General features: G+C 48.4%; 1 protein-coding gene across 1 annotated transcript in view; it reads left to right on the forward strand.

Annotated features, from left to right (window-relative positions):
• The window catches only part of USP9X (ubiquitin specific peptidase 9 X-linked), a 316,376-nt gene that overhangs the window by 134,390 nt on the left and 160,211 nt on the right, over positions 1-21,775 (forward strand). The window contains 8 exon segments of the mRNA XM_075335516.1: positions 2,828-2,966; positions 7,244-7,396; positions 7,568-7,591; positions 7,593-7,673; positions 15,745-15,951; positions 16,084-16,220; positions 18,171-18,304; positions 18,457-18,544. Coding sequence (XP_075191631.1) covers positions 2,828-2,966; positions 7,244-7,396; positions 7,568-7,591; positions 7,593-7,673; positions 15,745-15,951; positions 16,084-16,220; positions 18,171-18,304; positions 18,457-18,544 — 963 coding nt within the window.

Genomic DNA, 21,775 nt, shown 5'->3' on the forward strand with positions numbered 1-21,775 from the left:
GGATCATCAACTTTCCAAAGTCGAATCTGTCACCGTCACAGTCGCTAACGTATCTTGGCATGGAGTTTCATACTCGAGCAGCGAGAGTGAAGCTTCCGCTGAACAAGCAGCGGTCCCTACAGACAGGGGTGCAATCCCTCCTTCAAGGCCAGTCGCACCCCTTACGGCGCCTCATGCACTTCCTCGGGAAGATGGTGGCAGCCATGGAAGCAGTTCCCTTTGCGCAGTTTCATCTGCGCCCACTTCAATGGGACATTCTCCGCCAATGGGACGGGAAGTCAACGTCCCTGGACAGGAAAGTCTCTCTTTCCCAGACGGCCAAGGACTCTCTACAATGGTGGCTCCTTCCCACCTCATTGTCTCAGGGAAGATCCTTCCTGCCCCCATCCTGGGCAGTGGTCACGACAGATGCGAGTCTGTCAGGGTGGGGAGCAGTGTTTCTCCACCACATGGCCCAGGGGACGTGGACTCCGCAGGAGTCCACCCTTCAGATCAATGTTCTGGAAATCAGGGCAGTGTATCTTGCCCTACTGGCCTTCCAACAGTGGCTGGAAGGAAAGCAGATCCGAATCCAGTCGGACAACTCCACAGCGGTGGCATACATCAACCACCAAGGAGGGACGCGCAGTCGGCAAGCATTCCAAGAAGTCCGGCGCATTCTAATGTGGGTGGAGGACACAGCATCCACCATATCCGCGGTTCACATCCCAGGCGTAGAAAATTGGGAAGCAGACTTCCTCAGTCGCCAGGGCATGGACGCAGGGGAGTGGTCCCTTCACCCGGACGTGTTTCAGGAAATCTGTCGCCGATGGGGAGTGCCGGACGTCGACCTAATGGCGTCCCGGCACAACAACAAGGTCCCGGCATTCATGGCGAGGTCGCGCGATCAAAGAGCTCTGGCGGCAGACGCATTAGTTCAAGATTGGTCGCAGTTCCGGCTCCCATACGTCTTCCCACCTCTGGCACTCTTGCCCAGAGTGTTACGCAAGATCAGATCCGATTGCAGCCGCGTCATACTCGTCGCCCCAGACTGGCCGAGGAGATCGTGGTATCCGGATCTGTGGCATCTCACGGTCGGTCGACCGTGGTCACTGCCAGACCGACCAGACTTACTGTCCCAAGGGCCGTTTTTCCATCAGAATTCTGCGGCCCTGAACCTGACTGTGTGGCCATTGAGTCCTGGATCCTAGCGTCCGCAGGATTATCTCAAGGAGTCGTAGCCACAATGAGACAAGCTAGGAAGTCAACGTCTGCTAAGATCTACCACAGAACGTGGAAGATTTTCTTATCCTGGTGCTCTGCACAGAGAGTATCCCCTTGGCCATTTGCATTGCCTACTTTTCTTTCCTTCCTGCAATCGGGGTTGGAAAAGGGCTTGTCGCTCAGCTCCCTTAAAGGGCAAGTCTCGGCACTATCTGTGTTTTTTCAGAAGCGTCTAGCACGTCTTCCTAAGGTGCGCACGTTCCTACAGGGGGTCTGTCATATTGTGCCCCCGTACAAGCGGCCGTTAGATCCATGGGATCTGAACAGAGTACTAGTTGCTCTGCAAAAGCCGCCCTTCGAGCCTCTAAAGGACGTTTCCTTTTCTCGCCTGTCACAGAAAGTGGCGTTTCTTGTTGCGATCACATCGCTTCGGCGAGTGTCTGAGCTGGCAGCTCTGTCATCCAAGGCTCCCTTCCTGGTGTTCCACCAGGACAAGGTAGTGCTGCGCCCCATTCCGGAGTTTCTCCCTAAGGTCGTATCCTCGTTTCATCTTAATCAGGATATATCCTTGCCTTCCTTTTGTCCTCAGCCGGTTCACCGGTATGAGAAAGACTTACGTTTGCTAGATCTGGTGAGAGCACTCAGAATCTATATTTCTCGCACGGCGCCTATCCGCCGTTCAGATGCACTTTTTGTCCTTGTCGCTGGCCAGCGCAAGGGGTCGCAGGCTTCTAAAGCCACCCTGGCTCGATGGATCAAAGAACCAATTCTGGAAGCCTACCGTTCTGCTGGGCTTCCGGTTCCTTCAGGGCTGAAAGCCCACTCAACCAGAGCTGTGGGTGCGTCCTGGGCTTTGCGACACCAGGCTTCGGCTCAACAGGTGTGCCAGGCAGCTACCTGGTCGAGTCTGCACACTTTCACCAAACATTATCAGGTGCATACCTATGCTTCGGCGGATGCCAGCTTAGGTAGAAGAGTCCTGCAGGCGGCAGTGACATCCCCGTAGGGGAGGGCTGTTTTGCAGCTCTAACATGAGGTATCTCTTTACCCACCCAGGGACAGCTTTTGGACGTCCCAATCGTCTGGGTCTCCCAATAGAGCGCTGAAGAAGAAGGGAATTTTGTTACTTACCGTAAATTCCTTTTCTTCTAGCTCTTATTGGGAGACCCAGCACCCGCCCTGTTGTCCTTCGGGATTTTTTTGTTGTTTGCGGGTACACATGTTGTTCATGTTGAACGGTTTTTCAGTTCTCCGACGTTATTCGGAGTTAATTTGTTTAAACCAGTTATTGGCTTTCCTCCTTCTTGCTTTGGCACTAAAACTGGAGAACCCGTGATACCACGGGGGGGGGTATAGCCAGAAGGGGAGGGGCCTTGCACTTTTTAGTGTAGTGCTTTGTGTGGCCTCCGGAGGGCAGTAGCTATACCCCAATCGTCTGGGTCTCCCAATAAGAGCTAGAAGAAAAGGAATTTACGGTAAGTAACAAAATTCCCTTCTTTTTCAATATCAGTATATTTGGAAATCAGGGACAACGCACCCCTCCCTCCATACATAAGACGCAGATGAGCTACATGTAGGACGTTACCCCTGTAAAATTAACAAAATCTTTTTAACGTTTTTTTAGGTTGTTACAAATTTCATCCTTCAATGGAAAAATGAATGCACTTAATGAAGTGAACAAAGTAATATCAAGCGTCTCTTACTACACTCACAGACATGGCAATCCGGAGGAAGAGGAGTGGTTGACTGCAGAGCGGATGGCAGTAAGTACATCTTTTGTAGTTTGCATATATAATAAAGAATTTAATGAAAGGGGTTGTCCACTCTCTGGATAACTACTTAAATGCTTGAATCAACTAAAATTAAGACAAAACTTGTACTTTTTTTTTATTTTTTTTTTTTTTAACCTCCGCCCGGGTCATCCAGCACTCTTGTGACAATCGGGATCTGCTGCTCTCAGATGGGGTCGCAAAACCCTTCGGTCAGATTTCCTTTTTAAAATCCAATTTTAAAGTACTCACTTTAGACTGGAACAATATTTGGAAGAAGCTTTAGGCTATATGCGCACACTGCAGGCTTTTTTGCACACAAACTGCAACCAAAATTGCACCTTTTCAGAAAGCCTGTCAATGTATAAAAAAAGCTTGTAATGTATGTGCGATTTTGTGTTTTTTTGATGCATTTTGTTATTATATTTTTAAAGGAGAAACAAAAATATGAGGATAAGGGATAGAATAATGATAGAAAGAAACCCCATAAAGAATAATTGGATGGATAGATAGTTAAGAACATATATATTAGATAATAAAGAACAATATAGCTAGAAAGAAATAACAGAATAGCTTGATAGAGGGATAGCCAGCTTGGCTAGCTGGTTTTTACATTTTTTTTTTTGTAGAAAAAAAAAAGACTGTGGGGTCCCCCCCTTTTTCATATGCAGCACAGGAACTGCAGCGGCTGCAGGCTACAACCCTTATCTCTCTGTTGTAGCTTGGCTGGTTATCACAAAATAGAGGAGATCCACACTTTTTTTTTTTTTTTTTTTAATTTTATTTATTAAAAAAAAATAAAAAAAAATTGACGTGGGGTCCCCCCATTTTTCTAATACCAGCCAAGGTACAGCAGACAACTGGGATCTGATATTATTAGGGTGGGAAGGGCCATCGTTATTTGGCCCTTTCCAGCCTAATAAATAGCAGCCCACGGCCGCCCCAAAAGTGGCGCATCCTTATGATGTGCCAATTCTGGCGCTGGACCCAGCTGTTACCAATTTGCTGTGGTGTGGTGGCAATCTGGGTAAAAAGAGGTTAATGGAGCCCATAGGTGCCACTAAGCCCTAGGTTAGTGATGCCAAGCATCTATTAGACACCCCACATCACTAATCTGTAAGTGAAAGTATATTGCCACAAACAGCCAAAAACTCCTTTATTTGAAATAAAATAAAATTAAAATAAAAAGCCCCTTCTTTCACCACTTATTAATCCCCAAACACCCCTCCAGGTCCGAAGTAATCCACACGAGGTCCCACAGCGATTCAGCTCTGCTACATCCCTGTCCTGTCACAGCGAGCGGCCATATCGGATGACTGCCAGCTGTGAGTGAAGAGAAAGCCGCAGCTATCAGAATGAACTGGGGTGAACCCCCTGACGTCATAGCTACGGGTCCCGCAGTACGGCGTGTGTCTCATCAGTGACCTCACGGGTTCACTGCTGTGCGGGTCAGGCCGCTACTGAAGTGTACTGTACGATGTAAACACTCCCACCGGCGGTTGTGATTGGTTGCAGTCAGAGGTACGTTTGACTGCAAGAAATCACAGATGGGGGGAGGAGTGAATATGTAGGAGGCTAATGAGCGGGTCCAGCAGGTGAGAGGCCATGGGAGCAGTGTGACAGCTGGTGATCGGTGAGTATGTAGTGCTTTGGGAGAGAGAGATACACAGACATGCCAAAATCACTCCAGCATTGATTTTGTCATTCTGGAACGAAGTTGGTGAGCTGCGTTTTTCGTTGACAAAACTGAAAGTAAAACGCATGCAAAACGCACCAATTTGATGGCATGCGTTTTTCCTTGCGTTTTTGATACCCTCATTGATTTCAATAGGTGACATGGTGACAAAAATGCAAGAAAGAATGAACATGCTGCTGCTTTTTTGTCACAAACTTTTCTCAAAGAAAAGCGCTGACAAACTGCAACGTGCGCATAGCAAATCTGACTTCTCATAGACTTTGCTGGGAAATCAAATGTCAAAGTTCTGACAAAACTGCACCAAAACAATGACTTTGTTTTACACAACTATGATTTTATTGCACAGGATTGGCCATATTTTGGTTTTTTCCTCTTTTTAAATATGTAGAAGCAAACACTTGTATGTGTGCTACTTTTTCGGGGAACAGCAGGCACTTTGAAAATTCCTAATTTTATTTCTTGTACAATATAACCTTGTTGTAACAGACTGTTAAGTTTGGAGAATGTTCTATTCTAGAAGTATTCAACAGATGTTTTACACTGGCCGCATGGTTTATACGCGGTTAAACAAACTAAGCTTTTCCATTTTATGCGGTGCAGACATCTGGTCACAGGCAAGTCACAATAAAATCAGGATTACTGTGAAGAAGCCTCAGCACAGAATGTTGTTAAATCCTCTGCTTTCAGTTCTAATGGCACACAAATATTCAATATAAAAAAAAATCCAAAACCTTTGCTTTTCTGATTAACATTTGAAAGGGTTTTGTTGTTTTTTTTTTTGCTATGTAGTCTTCCATTTCTTAGCTTAGGTCATCCTACCCTTAGGCTATGTGCGCACGTTGCGTACAAGCCCTGCAGATATTTCTGCAGCGATCTGAAGAGCACATGTGCGCTTTAGATCGCTGCAGAAATGTCCGTAGAGAAAAAAAAAAAAAGCCGATTCCATGCGCTCTGCCCCCAGCTCCTGCCATAGACAGAGCAGGAGCTGCCGGCAAAGCGCAGGAAAGAAGTGACATGTCACTTCTTTTTGCGCAGCGCTTCGGCAGTAGCCGAAGCGCTGCGCTCTTAGACGCCACGTGCGCACGGCCCCTGCACAGTCTCCATAGACTGTGCAGGGGACGCAGGACGCATGCAGTTACGCTGCGCTACAAAGCGCAGCGTAACTGCATGTTTTTACGCGACGTGCGCACATAGCCTTAGAGCTTTAACTCCGCTTTATCCTCAAAGTGAGCAGTAAGTGGTGTATGGAGCTGTTCTGTTTAGTTCCGTTCTCTATTTACATTTGTCGTTAACTGATAAGTTGATAGTTTAATAAGTGTTTGTCGTCAAACTGCCACCCAATATTGTTGATATCCTATGGATACGACATCAATTTCATACCAGTTGAAAACCGCTCATGAACATAAAAGAAATCGTACTTTGCTGCAGTATTTATACTGGGCACATGGCATTTTTGGTATTATGTATATACTATAGTGTGTATAAATTAATCAGACATTGCTTAGGAGTTGTTTGCAATTCAGCTACAGTGGAACCTCTGTTTACGAGTAACTTGGTGTGCGAATATTTTGCTATACGAGCAAAGCTTTCTGTAAATTTGTAACTCAGTTTACGAACAATCTTTGCTGTACAAGCAAATAATCACCGTACACACTTCCGGTTCCTTTCTTTAACCGCCCTCTGACCCGCTCTTGCTGTCCGCACAAACACGCACACACACATTATGCTCACCTTACCTTCCGTTTCATCGCCGGCCTCGTGGTTGTTGTAGTTCGCCGGTACAGGATGTGTATCGGGTAACTATCGCGACGATGGAGAAACGTCTGCTGTCAGCCGCTACTCAAAGGCAGCGTGCTGGCCACAATCTGAGGCAAGCGGCTCATGTCTTTGACGTCAGCGCTCTGGCGATGGAAGGTTCAGTATGGTTACCCGATACACACCCTGTACCGACGAACTACAAGAACCAGGAGTCCGGCGATGGAACGGAAGGTAAGGTAGGTGTGTGTTTGTTTGTTTGTTTGTTTGTTTTGTGTGGAATGGCACAATAGGGAACCAGAATGGGACATTGAACAAGTTTTGGAATGAATTGTCTGAGCTTGCATGATTTTCCTATGGGAAATTTTGCTTTGTTAGACGAGTAACTTGGTTTCCAAGCACACTCCCAGAACGGATTCTTCTCGTAAACCAAGGTTCCTCTGTATTAGCTTTTAACATGTCTTAGAAAACCAAAATTGCTTTTTTAAACAAATGAACAACACATTCACAATGTATATTTATGTTACGATGCCTAGCTAAATACTGGTTTCCGCTGGTATTATAGTGCAAGCAGTTGATAACAGTATAGATGTATGAATTTGTGTATATATTGCAACCAGAAGGACTTGGCTGTAATCCTAATGCTAAAAGCCTTTCAACTCTCTAGAAAAAAGCCCAGATGTCGTCTAACTTGATGAATCACTTGAGTTGTTGCTTTATAGAGGTTATGCTTTCAGAAGTCTAATGAATCTTAGTTTATTATCCACTTAAGATTTGAAAACCTTTTGCTTGATTTTTATCAATGTACTTGTGTTTGTAGGAATGGATTCAACAGAACAATATCCTATCTATTGTTTTGCGGGATAGTCTTCATCAGCCACAGTATGTAGAGAAACTGGAGAAAATTCTTAGATTTGTCATCAAAGAAAAAGCCCTAACATTACAAGATCTTGACAATATATGGGCAGCACAGGTAAATAGTGCACTTGTTGTTTTTCGCAGTGTGCGTGCATGTACGTTATAATGTATGTAGTCTACTTTAATTTTTTAATATTCTCCCATATTTCAAATGTTTTTGTGCAGTAGTGACAAAAGTTGTTTAAAAACTAATTTTTTAATCTTTAATATTTTTATTTTTTTTCAGGCAGGAAAACATGAAGCCATTGTAAAAAAATGTACATGACTTGCTTGCTAAGCTAGCATGGGATTTTTCCCCAGAACAACTTGACCACCTCTTTGATTGTTTCAAGGTAAATGTTTTAATATAGTAATGTGTTAATCCCACTCACATTGGCAACATGTTGTTTTTCTTTTCTTCTTATTTTTTAGGTTTTAAAGGATTAGTACGAACTCAAAGATCCTATCCCATTTATGTAGTAGGCGTAATATTATTGGCAAATAACTCCAATTAGAAATGTATGTTCTCCTGATATAGCCATGTCCCTTACCTCATGTGCAGGGCATTGCAGCTTGGGTATTCATGGTTATGTCCACTCATATGGTGACAGTTACCATGGTTACATAAGATGCAGTGAGGTAAGAGACATGGCAATATCAGGATAACTTTAATTTCTTTATCGTTCCTATGGGAGACCCAGACAATTTGTGTCCTCCGGAGGCAGAACTAAACACCCAAAGTACTACACTTAAAAGTGTAGCTCCTCCCTCTGAGCTTATACACCCCCTGGAGAACCAGATCTAGCCAGTTTATTGCTTTGTGTCAGGAGGCATACATCCACACATGCATTCTCATCTGATTTTTGATTTTTGGAAAGAGTTTAAAGAAAAGCGGGTCCAAGTCTGGACCCCCGGCATGTCCCTTCTCACCCCACTGTGTCGGCGGTGTTGTTAAGGTTGATTCCAAGGCTGGAGCCTTACATGCCACGCTCCTTTACCATCCCTCCTGGGCTCTGGCTTGAAGTGGGAGCCAGCACGGTTCTCCATGCTTGGCAGGAGACCGGTCTCCATCCGCAGCCCTTCAGGATCCTGCTGGACCGGAGCACTCATCCCCAGGGACTTGGAACCCTGCGTCTCAGCAAGCTAAGTACCTGAGGCATTTATATATTGGGGGTCCCTGTACTTTATTGTTGTGGGAGAGTGTGCTGATTGTGCTTTATGACATTTCCGGCGGGTTCTCTGGCTGTCGCCTGAGAACCGCGCCGATGGTGCCTGCGCGCCGGCCGCACCGCTCAAATTTAGGCCCCGGCTTCGCCGGAGGCCTAGTTTCGGTTTCTCTGCCCTCGCATGTCACTCATGCAGAGGGACAGGCTCGGCTCCGCCCGGCGGCCGTTCTGCACAGGGGAGGGACACTCCTCACTGCAGTGTATGTTCCCTCCCCTGTAGGTCTCTATGGCCCTCCAGATCCCGCTCCCAAGCAAGTCCCGCCCCCTCTCTTCGCTCCGGCGGCCATTTTCTCAGCGTTCCCCCTGCGATCAGTCATTGCAGCGCTGGTCTGCAGCATCCCTGCTGAGGTGCTGTGCTTTGGGGTCCGGGCTTCGGGATCTGGAGGGCACACAACACCGCTCCAGCGGTCTGGTAAGCCACAACCTCTGGTTGTGGACCTCTGTATATACTCTCTGGGGGTCATTCTCTGGCAGAGCCCCCACTCCAGCAGCATGTCTCACACGAGGAGCAAGGCTCCAAAGCTGTATTCAGTATGCACTGCATGTAAGCTCCTACTGCCTGAACCGAACACCTATCCACATTGTGATGCCTGCTCTCACCTGACGGTGCCTCAGCCTGGAGTCTCACTCCCAGTGGTCTCTCAGGCTGCTCCTGCTCCTGTGGCTGAACCCCTGGCTTGGGTAGAATCCTTTTCTAGGTCTATCTCCCAGTCTTTTGCCGAATCCATGGGACTTCTGTCCAGGACTTTGCTGAATATGCATCAGCCCCCTTCACAGGGGGCCTCTGCTGCTAGGGGTCTCTCAGGACCGGAGCTCACAGAGGATTCATCATCTGGTCCCAGACCCCGTCCTTCTAAGAAGAGACACAGGGTTCCCTCTCCTTCCTCGTCCCGCGGCTCTGATTCAGGAGCTGACTCGCAAGACGAGGAGGATGCCTTTACGGGGGGCTCGGAGGTTAACTCCATGTACCCCATTGATCTGTCCGAAAGTGACTCAGATGTTAGTGATTTGCTTGCGTCCATTAATTCTGTACTGGATCTCAATCCGCCAGTATCAGAGGAACAACCCTCTCTGGCAGAAAAGCACCAGTTTACCTCGCCTAAAAGGGCAAAGAGTGTGTTCTTTAACCACTCCAGTTTTCAGGCCGCTGTGACCAAACCCAGGGCCTGTCCTGACAAACTCTTTCCAAAGCGTGGTTCTGATGACCGTTTTCCCTTTCCACCTGAGGTAGTCAAGGAGTGGGCTCAGTCCCCAAAGGTAGACCCCCCCGGTGTCTAGGCTCTCAGCCCGGACCGTTGTATCGGTGGCTGATGGCACCTCTCTTAAGGATTCCACTGACCGCCAGATTGACCTTCTGGCCAAATCTGTATATGAAGCGGCAGGGGCCTCGTTCTCCCCGACTTTTGCAGCAGTGTGGGCTCTCAAAGCCATCTCTGCTTCTCTAGAGGGGATGCATTCCCTCGCCAGGGAATCTATGCCCGAAATGGTTGCCTTAACTTCCCAAGCTTCAGCTTTTTCATCCTATGCCATGTCTGCCATGCTGGAGGCTTCTCACCGCACTGCGGTGGCTTCAGCTAATTCCCTCGGTATCCGCAGGATCTTGTGGCTTCGAGAGTGGAAGGCAGATGCTTCTTCAAAGAAGTACCTTGCTGGACTCCCTTTTGCTGGGTCCCGGATGTTCGGTGAACAGCTGGATGAAATTATTAAGGAAGCTACTGGCGGGAGGGAAGAGTACTTCCATGCCACAAACCAAAACCAGGAAACCTGTCCAGGGCAGGAATCAGTCGAGCTTTCGTTCCTCCAACTGGTCGTCCTCTAAGCCCTCGGCCTCGTCCACTAACTCGGCCAAGGACCAGAAATCCAACTGGCGCCCAAAAGCGCGTCCACAAAAGACCGCAGGAGGTGCTGCCGCCAAGGCAGCGTCCTCGTGACTATTTGCCTGCTCCAGCAACATTCTTAGTCGGTGGCAGGCTCTCCCACTTTGGCAATATGGGGAGATAAGGTATGCACACCAGTGACTATGTAAGGGGAATACATGGAATAGCAGAAACTGCTGTGTGAATACTGACTTGAAAAATCCAATAGCTATATGTAAGGGTGAAAATGTGAAAAATGGAATCTGCATTACTGCCATGAACATATGAATCAAGAGAAATTTAGCTACTGAATTGATCAATGCAATAGAGCCCCAACACTACGCCAAAGTATTTCTCTACGTTGGGGTCCCTAACTTGTGTGTGTCCTCTCATGCAGTTAAAAAACTTACCGTGTATGGGAAGCTGAGACCCAAGCTATTTATGCGTATTATATGGATTGGCAATAGGTGTGGTGGGGAGGGTTCACAAACGAAAAACTACTAACAATAACGAATAACGTTTGGAACACCATTCTAAGTCTGAACTGGGTGCAAAAAACCTAAAAAACATCACTATGGGGAGATAAGGTATGCACACCAGTGACTATGTAAGGGGAATACATGGAATAGCAGAAACTGCTGTGTGAATACTGACTTGAAAAATCCAATAGCTATATGTAAGGGTGAAAATGTGAAAAATGGAATCTGCATTACTGCCATGAACATATGAATCAAGAGAAATTTAGCTACTGAATTGATCAATGCAATAGAGCCCCAACACTACGCCAAAGTATTTCTCTACGTTGGGGTCCCTAACTTGTGTGTGTCCTCTCATGCAGTTAAAAAAAACTTTAACGACGCGTGGTTTCAACACGTCTCCGATCAGTGGGTGCGGGATATCATCTCCCACGGCTACAGGATAGAATTCTCTTCCAGCCCGCCAAACAGATTTTTTCTGTCAACTCCCCCCTGCTCCAAGGCCGCCGCCTTCTCTCAGGCCGTGGCATCCTTGCAGGCCAACGGAGTAATTGTACCGGTTCCCGCCCGGGAACGGTTCAGAGGTTTCTACTCAAATCTCTTCCTAGTCCCCAAAAAGGACGGTTCCTTCCGGCCCATCCTGGATCTCAAGCTTCTCAACAAGCATGTTCAGGTGCGGCATTTTCGCATGGAGTCTCTGCGATCAGTCATTGCCTCAATGACCCAAGGGGATTTCCTGGCATCCATCGACATCAGAGATGCCCATCTGCATGTGCCAATTGCAGTTTCACACCAGCGTTGGCTACGTTTTGCAATCTGAGAGGAACATTTCCAATTCGTGGCTCTCCCCTTCGGGTTGGCCACGGCCCCTCGGGTATTCACCAAGGTCATGGCAGCAGTGATTGCGGTTCTGCACCTCCAGGGGTTGGCAGTGATTCCTTACCTGGACGACCTTCTAGTCAAGGCTTCATCCAGCGCAGACTGTCAGCGGAGTGTCTTGCTCACTCTCGCCACTCTAGCCCAATTCGGGTGGCTGGTCAATCTGCCCAAATCCACTCTGACCCCGACCCAGAGTCTCACGTACCTAGGGATGCAGTTCGAGACTCTGCCGGCACTTGTGAAGTTGCCCTTAGTCAAACAGCAGTGCCTCCAACTGGCGGTGCACTCTCTGCTGAGGCCCCGCCGTTATTCCCTCAGGCGCCTGATGCAGGTGCTGGGTCAGATGGTGGCGTCAATGGAGGCTGTTCCCTTTGCCCAGTTCCATCTGCGTCCCCCTGCAGCTGGACATTCTCCGCTGTTGGGACAAGCGGCCTTCCTCCTTGCACAGGTTAGTGGCTCTGTCGCCACAGACCAGGAGCTCTCTTCAGTGGTGGCTTCGGCCCCTCTCTTTGTCTCAGGGGCGCTCCTTTCTGGCCCCGTCCTGGGTGATCCTCACCACGGATGCCAGTCTATCCGGCTGGGGAGCGGTATGTCTCCACCACTGAGCGCAGGGCACTTGGACTCCGTCCGAGTCAGCCCTTTCAATCAATGTGCTGGAAACCAGAGCCGTGCTTCTGGCTCTCCTAGCTTTTCACCACCTGTTGGCGGGCAAGCACATCCGAGTCCAGTCAGACAACGCGACAGCGGTTGCCTACATCAATCACCAAGGCGGGACACGCAGCCACCTGGCAATGTTGGAGGTACAACGCATCCTTCAATGGGCGGAGGACTCCACGTCCACCATATCCGCAGTCCACATTCCAGGCGTGGAAAACTGGGAGGCAGATTATCTCAGCAGTCAAACCGTGGACAGTGGTGAGTGGTCCCTGCACCCGGCAGTTTTTCAGTCAATCTGCCGCAAATGGGGCTCTCCGGACGTGGACCTAATGGCATCCCGTCACAACAACAAAGTTCCCGTTTACGTGGCTCGCTCCCACGATCCTCAGGCATTCGCCGCGCACGCTCTGGTTCAAGACTGGTCCCAGTTTCGTCTGTCCTACGTGTTTCCCCCTCTAGCTCTCTCTTGCCCAGAGTCCTGCGCAAGATCAGAATGGAGGGCCGTCGAGTCATCCTCATTGCACCGGACTGGCCCAGGCGAGCTTGGTACCCAGACCTGCTCCATCTGTCCGTAGAGGTGCCGTGGCATCTTCCGGACCGTCCAAACCTCTCACAAGGTCCGTTTTTCCGCCAGAATTCTGCGGCTCTCAAATTGACGGCGTGGCTCTTGAGTCCTGGATTTTGACGGCTTCTGGTATCCCTCCTGAAGTCATCTCCACTATGAGTCGGGCCCGTAAGTCTTCCTCCGCCAAGATCTATCACAGGACTTGGAACATTTTCCTGTCCTGGTGTCGCTCTTCCGGCCATCCTCCTTGGCCTTTTTCCTTGCCGACCCTTCTGTCCTTTCTACAGTCCGGTCTGCAGCTGGGACTGTCCCTCAACTCTCTCAAGGGACAAGTCTCGGCTCTGTCAGTGCTGTTCCAGCGGCGTATCGCCCGGCTGGCTCAGGTCTGCACCTTCATGCAGGGCGCGTCTCACATCATTCCACCTTACCGGCACCCCTTGGATCCCTGGGACCTCAATTTGGTTCTCACAGTTTTGCAGAAGCCCCCCTTTGAGCCTCTTAGGGAGGTTTCTTTGTTTCGTCTTTCACAGAAAGTGGTCTTTCTAGTGGCCATAACTTCCCTCAGGAGAGTCTCCGATTTGGCTGCGCTCTCTTCGGAGTCACCTTTTTTGGTTTTTCATCAAGATAAGGTGGTTCTCCGTCCAACTCCGGACTTTCTTCCTAAGGTGGTCTCTCCTTTCCACCTTAACCAGGACATTACCCTACCTTCCTTTTGTCCGGCTCCTGTTCATCGCTTTGAAAAAGCGTTGCATACTCTGGTTCTGGTGCGTGCTCTCCGGATCTATGTGTCTCGCACCGCTGCTCTTAGGCGGTGCACCTCTCTTTTTGTGCTAACCACAGGTCGGCGCAAGGGCCTCTCTGCTTCTAAGCCGACCTTAGCCCGTTGGATTAGGTCGACCATTTCGGATGCCTACCAGTGTTCTCGGGTGCCTCCCCCGCCGGGGATCAAGGCACAGTCGACCAGAGCTGTCGGTGCCTCTTGGGCTTTCAGGCACCAGGCTACGGCTCAACAAGTCTGTCAGGCTGCCACTTGGACTAGCCTGCATACCTTCTCGAAGCACTACCAAGTGCATGCTGATGCTTCGGAAGATGCGAGCTTGGGCAGACGCATCCTTCAGGCGGCTGTCGCCCATTTGTGAAGTTAGGCTCCGCCTACTTTAGTTTTTCTGTTTATTCCCACCCATGGACTGCTTTGAGACGTCCCATTGTCTGGGTCTCCCATAGGAACGAAAAGAAAGAGAATTTTGTTTACTTACCGTAAATTCTTTTTCTTATAGTTCCGTATTGGGAGACCCAGCACCCTCCCTGTTGCCTGTTGGCAATTTCTTGTTCCGTGTGTTATCACCGGCTGTTGTCGTGGACAGAGTCTCCGGTTGTTCCGGTACTTGCTCTGTTTTACTTGTGGGTGGCTATTCTCCTTCATCTTTTGCACTAAACTGGCTAGATCTGGTTCTCCAGGGGGTGTATAAGCTCAGAGGGAGGAGCTACACTTTTAAGTGTAGTACTTTGTGTGTCCTCCAGAGGTAGAAGCTAAACACCCATGGTCTGGGTCTCCCAATACGGAACTATAAGAAAAAGAATTTACGGTAAGTAAACAAAATTCTCTTTATATTTCTTATTGTAGGGATTTGCTAATACAGTGGAACCTCGCTTAACGAGTAACCCAGTTAACGAGAATTTCGCTTAACAAGCAAAGCTTTCTGTAAATTTGTAACTTGATTTCAAAGAAAGCTTTGCTGTACAAGCGAAATCCTCACCGCACACACTTCCGGTTCCGTACATCATCCGTGCTCTGACCCGCACTTGCAGTCCACACAAACACACACATGTACGCACAAAACACACACGCACACACATACATACAGTATTATGCTCACCTTACCTTTCGTTCCACCGCCGGTCTCATGGTTCTTGTAGTTCCCGGGTACATCGCGACGTCTTTGCGGCAAACTAAAAGACCCAGGAGGCCTGCGATGGAACGGAAGGTAAGGTGAGCATATAATATGTGTACCTTCCGTTTCATCACCGGCCTCCTGGGTCCTGTAGTTCGCCGCTCTGCTCCACTGCAGGCTGTACATCGGCATCCATAGCGACGAAGCAGAAACTTTCTGTCACCACTACTCAAACGCAGTGCGCTGGCCAATCAGAGGCAAGCGTCTCTGCCTTTGACGTCGGCAGAGGAAGTTCCGCCCTCGTCGTTATGGTTACCCGATACACAGCCTGCACCAGAGAACAGCAAGTCCCAGGAGACCGGCGATGCAACAGAAGGTAGTGTGTGTGTGTGTGTGTGTGTGTGTGTGTAATGGCACAATAGGGGAAAAGGATGGGACATTTAACAAGTTGTGGAACAAATTGTCTGCATTGCAATGATTTCCTAAATCTTGCTTTGCTGAACGAGTAACTTGGTTAACAAGCACACTCCCAGAACGGATTGTTCTCGTTAACCAAGGTTCCACTGTATTACATCTACTACTTATTGGGCTTGGATCTTGGCAATGGGAATACCCCTTTTAATATATAGAATCTCAATAATTTTGAATTATTAAAAACAATATACATGAATTTGCTATTTGCAAGTTATTGAAAGAGAAAAGTCTATGGCACTTAATTTCCCTTCAGTTTTCCACCCTGCACAGTATCACACACCGAGAACATTGCCTTGCCTAAGTTATTATTGGTGAAATGTGTGCTTGTATGAAATCATTGTCTTGGATATTAAAAAATGCACATATAGGCACTGACAGGGCGCTCTGCTTTGATTTTAGGCTAGTTGGACGAATGCAAGTAAAAAACAGCGGGAAAAGTTATTGGAGCTGATCCGACGACTAGCAGAAGATGACAAGGATGGTGTAATGGCTCACAAAGTATTAAATCTCTTGTGGAATTTGGCTCACAGTGATGATGTACCCGTTGATATAATGGACCAAGCCCTGAGTGCTCACATTAAAATTTTGGATTACAGCTGCTCGCAGGTGGGTAAAGTGAGTTCATATATTTTATCTTGGGCATTTTTGGGGTTTTTGATACTTACTACATATCAAAGTCACATAATTTCATATGGTAGGGCACAGTTAAAAATACAGACCTGTTTTCTGCCTATACAGGATCGAGACACACAAAAAATTCAGTGGATAGATCGTTTTATAGAAGAATTGCGTACAAATGACAAGTGGGTCATTCCAGCACTTAAACAAATTAGAGAAATTTGCAGTTTATTTGGTGAAGCGCCTCAGAACTTAAGGTAAATACCAATGTATAATTCTAAGATCTTAAGACCAGATATAGTTTTATTATTTTGCATAAAGATAAACTTCAGATTTATGAGCCGAAAGTCAGTCATACATCACACACTCTGCCCCTGATCTGAGCTTTCTGATGCTCTTTGTATTGTATTAGACACTTTTTGTAAGGTTTGTCCTATTGAGCATGAATATATTATGTAGTTTCACACTTGCGTTGAACGGCATCTGTTCCATTGTGTTGTGTGACTGATGCAACTGATGTGTTGCATATAGTGGCGCAACGGATCGTACAAAACAGAATCTGCTTTTTTTTTTTTTTTTAAAAAAAAAAAAAATATTTTTACCGGTGGCAGACTATTGTGAATGATCAACTGATCACCCGGCTGCCGGGCGATTAGCTGAGCGCTCTCAAAAGCCGGCTGCCGGGCGATCAGCTGAGCGTTCGGCCACCGAGAGACAAAACAAAGTTTCTGCGGAAGCAACGCAGTGTCGGTCAGCGGAAGCAACGCAGGTCCATCAGTCGCAATCCGTCGTTCATTCAAGTCAATGGGAAGCAGCGGAATCCGTTGACGGATTCCGCTGTTTTCCAAAACGGCGGATTGCGACTGAAGGAAAAAAACGCAAGTGTGAAACTAGCCTTAGTGGATGGATGATTGGGGGGGTGGAATTGTAGTTATACCAAATGTATTTTTCTCAAACAATTGAGGGTAGGTATTGATATTTGTTCTGAGTAAAGGATCCTTCACATGGCAGTATTTTGGCCAGTATTTGAAAAGCAAGAGTGGAATATGTACAGAGAAGAAAGATGTAATGGAAAGATTTATACCTCTTGAGCTTTGCGTACAATACTGATGTACACTTTAAAGGGAACCTATCACCATATTTGGCGAATATAAGCTATGGCCACCACCACTGAGCTCCTATATACAGTGTTCTGGAATGCTGTATATAACAGCGCAGGCTGCATTGTATAACGGGGAAAAAAAACACTTTTATAATACCTGGGGGGGGGGGGGCGCGGTTTGGTCCGATGGGTGTCTCCGGTCCGGCGCCTCCTTTCTGAGGCAATCTCAGTCCTCGTTCTGCCCAGCCCAGTATGGATGACGCGTCTGTCATTCACACTGGCAGACACTGATCCTGCGCAAGCGCACATTGATTTGCCCTGCTGAGGGCAGATCAAACTACTATAATGCGCAAGGAAAGGTTAAAGACTGCCCACACATGTGCATTACAATACTTTGATCTGCCTTGAACAGGCAGATCAAAGTGCGCCTGCACGGGACCTCAGTGCCCGCTAGTGTGCAATGACGTAGGATGCGTCATGCACACAGGCCTCCGAAGGAGCATGGCGATCGCCGCAGAGAGGAGGAGCTGGACCGGAGACCAGCAGTACCCATTGGACCCGACTGCCCCTCAGCGGAGTTTTAAAAGTGTTAATTATGTTCTTCAGAGCGGCCTGGGTTCTTACATACAGTATTCTAGAATGCTGTACATAAGAGCTCTGTGGTGGTGGCCGCAGCTTATAGTCGCCAAATCAGTTGACAGGCTTTTTTCACACTGCAGTATTTTACACGTCATTGGAGATGGTGCATATTGATTCCCAGGACCCTGTCAGTCGGCAGTGTTAGTGTGGCTGCTGATGATGGGCTTGTGAGCCATCTCCTACCTGCCAGTTTTCTTGGCACTTCTTTGGATTAGCTGGTCATGCGCAGCCACATTTGTGCAGTACACTGCCACATCCGTATACTGCAGTCAGGAGGAGCTGGGGACGCCGTCAGTTCCTAAAGCTCCCATCCAGCGACCACATATTCTTGTCTGGTCTGCTGGACTGGGTCCTGTGAGTAGATTTGCACCAACTTTAGTCAGAACTTCGGTTTTCACAATAAGAACAAAACAATTTTATTGAGTAACGTGTAATGTTAGTAATTAGTTGAACATGTCTCCTTCAGTCAGACGCAGCGGAGCCCACATGTGTTCTACCGTCATGATTTAATAAACCAACTCCAGCATAACCATGCCCTCGTCACTTTAGTTGCTGAAAATCTGTCTTCCTATATGGACAGTATGCGACAGTACTCAAAAGGTAAGTGACATTTACACACCCTTCCAGAAATCTCTTTAATCTTGTTAATATCTGATCCACCTTTTATAGTACGCCTCTAGAGAACGTTGAAGCAGAATTTTGCCCGTGCTGAAATGACTTTATTAGCTGATTCCACTTCTCTTCTCTTCAAGAACATGGAGAGTACGATCCACAGACAGTGAGGCCAGGGAGTCGCTACAGTCATGTGCAGGAAGTCCAGGAAAGGCTCAATTTTTTAAGGTAATTTAATTTAGTTTCCTTTTCTTACTGTGGATGACGCCCCCTTGTGGCAGAATGGATTTCTGTGGCCAGTAAAAGTACAGCAATGAATACGGTTATATGCACTCCATGCTTTGCAATATACTGTAATGTTTGGAATGTGCCATATGTGCATAGACTCTCACCTCTTGTTTGCCAAAGCATTTATTTCTGACGTTTTCATTTTTTTGGTCAGTCTGAAACTCTTTCATTACATAACTATGGAATATCTGCAACTCTTTACCTTTCCAAAGGAATCATGTGCAACAGGTTTAGTAATCGGCCATTGCAGATTAACAAACTAAAAATAAGGCCCGGCCCATGCCTTTTTAATGACCTTGGCTGGAAAAAATTCTGACAGCGATCTGCCACGGTCTGGAATTCTTTTTAATGGTTGTAAGACTGAGGCCAAGAGAATCTATCTAATAATGAAACCCTTTGGAAAGAGCGTTTGCATCCGTAGCTTTTCTGAGTGCATGCTGTGCTGTTGTACGCTGCAATTTTATTGACACCGACCTGACCCATATAAAGGGAACCTGTCACCACTTATTTTGCTATAAGCTGCGGCCACCACCACCGGGATGTTATATACATACAGCATTCTAACATGCTGTATATAAGAGCCCAGGCCGGGGGTATAACATAAAAAACACTTTATAATACTTGCCTAACGGTCGCGCGGTTGGCCTTATGGGCATCTCCGTTCTCCGGTGCCGGCGCCGCCTCTTTTGTCGATTTTTGTGCTCCTTGTTCTCTAGCCGCGGTGCATGACTGGTCCGACGTCATACACACTCGCCGGCATTCAGGTCCTGTGCAGGGCAGATCAAAGTATTGTAGTGCGCCTGCGCAGTATCGGCGAGTGTGTATGACATAGACTCATCATGCACACAGGCTTCAGAAAGAGGACAAAGAGGGCCGAAAGAGGAGGCGCCGGACAACGGAGATGCCCATATGGCCCACCATGCGACAGTTAGGCAAGTATTATCAAGTATTTTGTATGTTATATCCCTGGCCTGGGCTCTCATATATAGAATTCTAACATGCTGTATATAAGAGCCCGGAAGTGGTGGCCGCAGCTTTATAAGCCAAAAAAGTAGTAACAGGTTCCCTTTTAAGAACCTGATGGCTGATGCATGCTGCCAGATCCAATGCCAGGTATAAACCTACATTTATAAGCCACCGGTGATCAGGCGGGCTAGTTGGGCAGGTGGGTTCCCCGGCAGCTTCACCCTGTCTGCTGCCCTGGAATCTCCAGAATGGTTTGCACTTTTAGGCCTAAGCCACACTGCGAGAAAATCTGTACGAGTGGAGTGTGATAAAACATCGCATTCCCCTCGGACCAATTCTAGCCTGTGTGTCAGCGCACATGAGCGATTATTTTCTCAGCCCTAATCGGACCGAGAAAACAATCGCAGCATGCCGCGATTGTAAGCTGAGACTTTTCTCTCACACCCATTCAAGTGAACGGGGCGAGAAAAAAATCGCACTGCACTCGCAGTACTCCAGTGTACTGCCCGTGCAGAGCGAGAATCACAATAGCCGGCTACGGAGGAGAGAGGGAGCTAAATCCTTCCCGCCCTCCACAGCGCTGGTCCGCCCGCCCCCCGCAGCTCAGGTCCGCTTGCAGGGTCGGACACTCGGCTCCTGCTGTGCTGCCAGCACGAGCCGAGTCTCATGCACGCATCGCAGTAGTGCCCCGTGTGGCCCCAGCCTAAAAATGTTTTTTCTCTAATGCCGCATAATTTTTTTTTCTTTGTCGCTCCATTGGGAGACCCAGACAATCGGGTGTATAGCTTCTGCCTCCGGAGGCCACACAAAGTATTACACTTAAAAGTGTAAACCCCTCCCCTCTGCCTATACACCCCCCCGTGCATCACGGGCTCCTCAGTTTTTATGCTTTGTGTTGAAGGAGGCACACATGCACGCAAGCTCCACAATTTAGTCAGCAGCAGCTGCTGACTATATCGGATGGAAGAAAAGAGGGCCCATAACAGGGCCCCCGGCATGCTCCCTTCTCACCCCACTCTGGTCGTCGGTGCTGTTAAGGTTGAGGTACCCATTGCGGGTACAAAGGCTGGAGCCACATGCTGTTTTCCTTCCCCATCCCTTAGGGGCTCTGGGTGAAGTGGGATCCTAACCGGTCACCAGGCACTGGGACCGTGCTCCCTCCGCAGCCCCTGGGGGAATCTGCTGGACAGGAGACCGGGTATCGTTAGGGACAGGCCCTGCTCCTCTGAGGTACTCTGTGTCCCCTTGGGGACGGCGCATAGAGCGCCTGTGTAACGGACGCTGCAGCACCTGCCGGGTGTTTTGCGTCGCCGGGACTACTGCGCCGACCGCGCTTGTTTGCCGGCCGCGCTAATAAATTTAGTCCCCGGCTTTTGCGGCCTAGTACCGCAAACTCCCGCCCCCGGGCCTGCCAGTCAGGGGTGAGGGCGGGACGCTAGACTGCATGTCAGCGGTGAGGGCTGGAGCATACTGAGGTATCCTCCTCCCCCGTCACTGAGCACTGCGGGGCACCAGATTCCCGCACTTTCTGAGGCACGCCCACGGCTCCCTCCTCCTCTCAGAACGCTGGCAGCCATTCCTATCAGCACTTCTGACGCTGGAGAACTTCAGAGGGGAGACAACACCGAGCTCCACAGCTCTGGGAGGCCCAGGCAGGGAATCTGGTGGTCACACAACCGCTGAGGGCGGTCGGTAAGCCGCACCTGTTACTAGGTGCTGGCCCCCTGGGTGCCGAAGTGTATATTTATATGCTTATATTGTATACATTTACTCTGTACGGCCGCACTATTTGCTTTTGGCTATATACCCTCACTGATTGCACTAAGAGGAGACAACAGCATGTCGTCCGCAAAAAGCAAGGGTGCCAAGGCACAGACTTATTTTGCAACCTGTACCTCATGTGCGGCTATGCTACCTGCAGGTTCCACCTACCCTCATTGTGTGCAATGCTCGGCCCCTGTGACACTCACTCAGCCGGAGCCTCAGCCACTGGTGGGACCCTCGGCCCAGGTGGAACCACCTGCTGCCACTGTCTAGGTGACAGGGACAGAGTTTGCAGTATTCGCTGACAAACTTTCTGAGTCTATGGATAGATGGTCTGCTAAGATACTAGAAGCTTTGCAGTCCAGACAGGTAACACAGGCCCCGGGCACTGTTGAATCATTGCTCTCAGACCCCCCTCGGTCGGCGCAGCAAAGTGCTCCT

This window comes from Anomaloglossus baeobatrachus, chromosome 2 (assembly GCF_048569485.1).
Source record: "Anomaloglossus baeobatrachus isolate aAnoBae1 chromosome 2, aAnoBae1.hap1, whole genome shotgun sequence".
Taxonomy (NCBI): Eukaryota; Metazoa; Chordata; class Amphibia; order Anura; family Aromobatidae; genus Anomaloglossus; species Anomaloglossus baeobatrachus.